This window comes from Dicentrarchus labrax, unplaced genomic scaffold (assembly GCF_905237075.1).
Source record: "Dicentrarchus labrax unplaced genomic scaffold, dlabrax2021, whole genome shotgun sequence".
NCBI classification, from domain to species: Eukaryota; Metazoa; Chordata; class Actinopteri; family Moronidae; genus Dicentrarchus; species Dicentrarchus labrax.
The window spans coordinates 16,949,350-16,954,425 of record NW_026136724.1 but is presented as its reverse complement, the minus strand read 5'-3'; the positions used below and the strand labels follow the sequence as shown (position 1 = coordinate 16,954,425).

At 40.6% G+C, this 5,076-nt stretch overlaps 1 protein-coding gene across 1 annotated transcript; it reads right to left on the bottom strand.

Annotated features, from left to right (window-relative positions):
- Nucleotides 1–2,138: 2,138 nt before the first annotated feature.
- Nucleotides 2,139–5,012, bottom strand: trim35-14 (tripartite motif containing 35-14). The gene is made up of 7 exons (XM_051392411.1): nucleotides 4,919–5,012; nucleotides 4,291–4,736; nucleotides 3,997–4,092; nucleotides 3,686–3,916; nucleotides 3,576–3,598; nucleotides 3,371–3,489; nucleotides 2,139–3,241 (listed from the first exon to the last, which is right to left on the bottom strand). The coding sequence occupies exons 2-7, from the start codon at nucleotides 4,708–4,710 to the stop codon at nucleotides 2,697–2,699; spliced, it is 1,434 nt and encodes a 477-aa protein (XP_051248371.1). The 5' UTR covers nucleotides 4,711–4,736; nucleotides 4,919–5,012; the 3' UTR covers nucleotides 2,139–2,696.
- Between the last annotated feature and the right edge of the window lie 64 nt (nucleotides 5,013–5,076).

Below are 5,076 nucleotides of genomic sequence, written 5' to 3'. Positions count from 1 at the left end.
CTTGGACGTCCTTTAAAAACAGAAACATTTATTTTTAGTAAATTAGCACAATAGAGTGGGTTTAGCCAAGTCTTTACCAGCTTAATGCAGATATATACTATATATATTATATACTCTATATTTATAGAGTATAGAATCAAACTCCTTGATTTCAGTGGTAAAAAGTAACTAAGTACATTTACTGAAAGATGTAGTTAAGTACAGTTCTGATAAATTTACATTTTACTAAACTACATTTATTTCATAACCCTATTTACTACTTACTTTGCAGATTCAGATAATACATGTAAGAAAAAAAATACTTTATGACATATTATTATACATTTTTACCACCCAGCAGTATAGAAAACAACCTGAGGCTGACACATGAATGCATCATTATTATAATCCGATTAAATAGATAATTCTGTCTACCTTTTCAAGTAGGTTAAACTATGTGAGCAGCTGCCTTTTTTCCACCAGTGTTTATTGGTCATAATTTATGTCAATTTAACTTTACCCAACCTCTAACTAAGAAACTTTTGAACGTACTTGTGACTCCATAACACATTCTTCGCTAGCTATTATCTACAGGCACAATTAGCATCGCGGCCATAGCTAATAAACCGATTTGAAAGCTAGCTAATTAACAAGTGGGTAAATTGCCAACCTTACCTTCAGTCCTAACACCTTCTGAGGGCTGAGGTTCAACCTCCAGCTTCACAAATGATGCCAGTAAGTATATTTATTTTCTCACATAAGTAACCAAACGTTGTCACATTGGTTTAAGTTGCTTTAGGTGAAGGAGTGAAGAATAGGGTAATGTCGACGGGCCATGCTGCAGTTCAGTGGGAGGGGTAGGATGAAGACATGTTGTTAAAATATCAAAAATGTAAAAAAAAAAAACAAAAAAAAAACCCAAAGATTTCAGTATTTTCACAGTAATTTCACTTACACAGATACAATTTAGAATACTTACTGTAGCACACAAACTGATATAATGTATTTAGTGGTGGAATGTAACTAAATTCATTTACCCTAGTGGCCTACTGTACTACTGTAGGTACAAATTCAAGGTATATAAGCCTAATTATTATACTTTACTTGAGTTTTGAGCCCATTTTATGCAACTTTAGTTACTTGATCTTCCTTCAGAGTACAATGCATACACTTACTGTTCAGTGAAAACCATTTATCTCCAGGTTTGATGATACTGAATGCTTGTGATAGACTGCAGGATCAAGTGTTACTTTATGTGCTGACAGGTAATTCTCTTTCTTCCTCATTTATTTAAAACCCCTCCTTTTATTAGCTGGAAAATGCATCGTGACAGAGCTGAAATCAGAGGTGTTTTTCTGAGCTCATGAAAAGTCGACTTTTTAGATATATGTGGTTCTCACAGGACAGCGATGCTACAAATACGATGATCTTACAGAATATGATGGGTTTCTGTAGATTGAACTACCCAGCAGTATATACAGTAGTTAAAATGAGCTGAACCTCAAACATCTACAGCAGTAAAATGCAACATACACATTAATGCAGCTGTAATATTAATCAAAAAACTTCATATATATTAGGAAAACACTGACAGGAACCATTTAACTGCATAACGAATACTTTTACTTTTGGTACTAAAGTATAAAGTACATTATGCTGGTAATACTTAATACTTTTACTTAAATAGGATTTTGAATTCAGGACTTCTTTCACAGTGTGGTACTAGTACTAAGTACTTAAGTAACTTAAAGGATCTTAATACTTCTTTCACCACTGGTAATATATACAGACTTATGAAATTTAAATTTCAAAATAAGAAATCTTCATCACCTATTGCAACACACAATTAAATCCCACACAATTTACTAGTCTTATGAACTTACTTTTAGATATATATAAAGAACAGTCCACTGTAATATCCATAGCCATCTTTAGCTGTCAAATGATTTACTTTGCACTGGAGTCCATGTATAGTTTCCTATATTGAAATGCCAGCAAATAGTAATTTTACACTGTTAATCATTTTATATAGCCTAATGGCCTCTGTACTACTAACCCTAAAGTGAGAGGAGAATGTAATTCCTCCTTAAACAAAGCATTCATCGTTTCAATATAGGCGAGACATGACGGCTGCACAAAATCAAGGGAGGTCCTGAAAATTCTGCAAATTATATATTTATTTGAGCACTCTCAAATTTCTGTATCATCATTAGCATTTGCACATAAAGCACATTCCGTGTTTTCCATATATCCATAACATAACAGAAATGAGCTTCAGAAAAACAAACACACATTTAGAGTTTGACATGCAAATTCTGAATCATTTCACAAACTTTAATCCATCAAACCAAAGCCAGACTAATAAATGTATTCAGGCTACACTGCACCATTATAAAACACACATTAAGCAGCCAGGCTGTGTTTTACACAAACATATCTATACAGTACATTTTAAAGAAATAGCATATAGTGCGAAGGTAGCAGTTCAAAAGTGCAGAGATCAAATTGGAGATCAGAGACAAAGTATTTATAATTTTTTCAACTGGAAAAGGCTGTACAAGACATTGTATTGAACCAGGAAAGAAAAGTGCTTAAATTATGCAATTTGATTTCATATTCTGGGAGCTCTCCACACACTATGTGCAATTCAAAAAAAACCTTCCCATTCCGTTTGTGCTGAAGAAAAAAAGATAAGGTATTTGATTGCAAATGTACTTTCAACAATACTCGACAGCTCTCACAGAAACCTCGAGCGGCTCGACCGTCAAAGGACACTGCTGACAGCCCACCCAGAAGTAAGGAAAGACTCTCTCGGTAAGGGCGTGCTTGAAGCTGTAGATGTGTGTATTGTCATGTGGGTCGTAGAAAGACACCCTGCCCTTGTCACAATCCAGCTGCACTCTGATCCTCTGCGGGTTCCTCTTCAAGTTGAGCCTCGTTAAAGGAGAGGTACCAGCGAAGTACATTTTGTGGTAAAAGTACACACACAGGTAGCCGTTCTTGAGCACCGAAGACACTTTCTCCTTCCTCTGGACGGACGCTTTAGCCACGCCGACAACCCACGCCGTGTTATCCCCCACGCTGACGTCCCAGGAGTGCTTGCCTGAGCTGAAGCCCTCGCGGCCCAGTACGCCGGTGTCGGGGTCGTACCTCTCTGGGTTGTCGGGCAGCTTCTGCTTATCATCACTGTCACAGACGCTGGTGAGGTCGTTTGACAGGATGAGCCACGGGGCAGCGGTGTTGGGATCCAGAGTCACTGGGGCTGAGGAAAACATGGCAGACTGTCAGCTGTCTCCGGTAGTTCATTCAGAATCACGACCTTCTGTCCACCTCAGGAATACATGAGGCAAAAACTGCATCTAAAAGTTTAGAGTTTAGAGTATGTACTCACTGTATTTGATGATTTTATGCATCTTCTCCCATACGTGGAAGGACAGAGAGCCTACATATTTGGCCACATCTATGAGTGCTCCGGGGGCCATAACAGGATCTTGGATGGGGCAGTTGGCTCTGCAGGGAGAAGAGTTAGGCAGTTTATGCATGTTGTTATGCAAGCAAAAGAAAAGTAAAGTTTAAAAGATAAAGCTTTTTCTCACGTTGCCAGAGTCCTCTTGCATTTCTGTGGGGGGGGGAAGAGGCAAACTCACTTAAAGACTTAAAAATAGAACTTGGATTTTTATGCAAATATCCACATTTGCAAACTTACATGAAGGACAGAGACGCCCTCCAAAGCCATCTCCTCCTCCAAAACTCTGATGGATTCAGACACGGATGTTATGTCTCTGGTAATTTCTTCAATCTTCTGCATCATTGCCCGACTCTTCTCCTCCTCCTCACTTGTCAGCGCCCGCATTCTGGCCTCCTCCTCGGCTTTTAAGAAAGAGTGAAGCTTTTCAAACTCCTCACGGGTTCGTCTCTCCACAAATCGAGCCTGGACCTGAAACAAGGACCGTGTGAGAGTGGCTTGGAGATGGCAGCGTGACTTCTGTGGATTTACGAGAAAGAATCCTACTACACCTGAATGTATGCCACGATGTCCTCGTAGTTTTTCTTCATTTGGTCAAAAGCATCCCTCTTTTCCTGCAAAGAGCTGAGGGCTGACTTCATTTTCTCCTGAGTGGAAAATAAAGAGAAAATTAATTTGAAGGCCTTTTGAAAAGAAGCAGATTAACCTTTAAAACTTTAAGCCGGCAACATCCTTGAAGACAAAACAGAACATCTATTCAGGGAACGTAGAGTAACAACCCCAAGGAAAAGCACATCATTATTCCACCTTAGTTCTACATTTTATCTCAAAGGCAAAGTGTTTACCTTCACGTCTACGACAGCCTCGCTGACAGGGCAACAATCGTGCTGTTTGTGCTTCCTTGAGGTGTGGCAAACCACACAGATGGGCTCCTTGTCCGGCAGGCAAAAAAGCTTGAGCCTCTCCCCGTGCAGAGGGCACATCTCCCCTGGATCGCAGTACAGCTCCCCTGACGTATCTTCCGGACCCTCACTCTCCTCAATGTAAGACTCGCAGAGGTTCTTCAGGGTGAGGCTGGGTACGGGGTCGTCCACGGACTGGGTTCTGCACAGAGGGCAGTCGCGGCCCCGTGCGTGTGTCCAGTACTTCTGCAGACAGGATGCACAGAAGCTGTGGCTGCACTTTAGGACCACCGGGTCTCTGAAGATTTCACAGCATATGGGACAGGAGAGGTCCACCCCCGGGAGCGAGAGCCTGCTTGCCATTCTGACACCAGCACTCCTGTTTCGCTCTGGAAACGAAAGTAGGGCAAAGGTGCAGGCACTGATCAGACACAGGGGCGTTGTTTGTGCCAAGAAGCAGAAGCTATGTGACTACGGACTGCTGAACACAGATCAGTCTTTAAGGCTTTAAAGTGCAAACTGAATATCATCATATATAGCATTTCCATAAGAAAGTGAGAGCAAACCATACCTGGGAACCAAAGTCCTGTGACAGATATACGTGCTTAGACTTCGAGCACTTCCTTCTTCCTGTTTTGTTGAGTCACCCAAAGGAGGCGGAGTCTTAGAGGCAGAGCAGGCACTTTTAACCCTTAACTAACCCTAACATCTTATTCACAGTCTAAATGG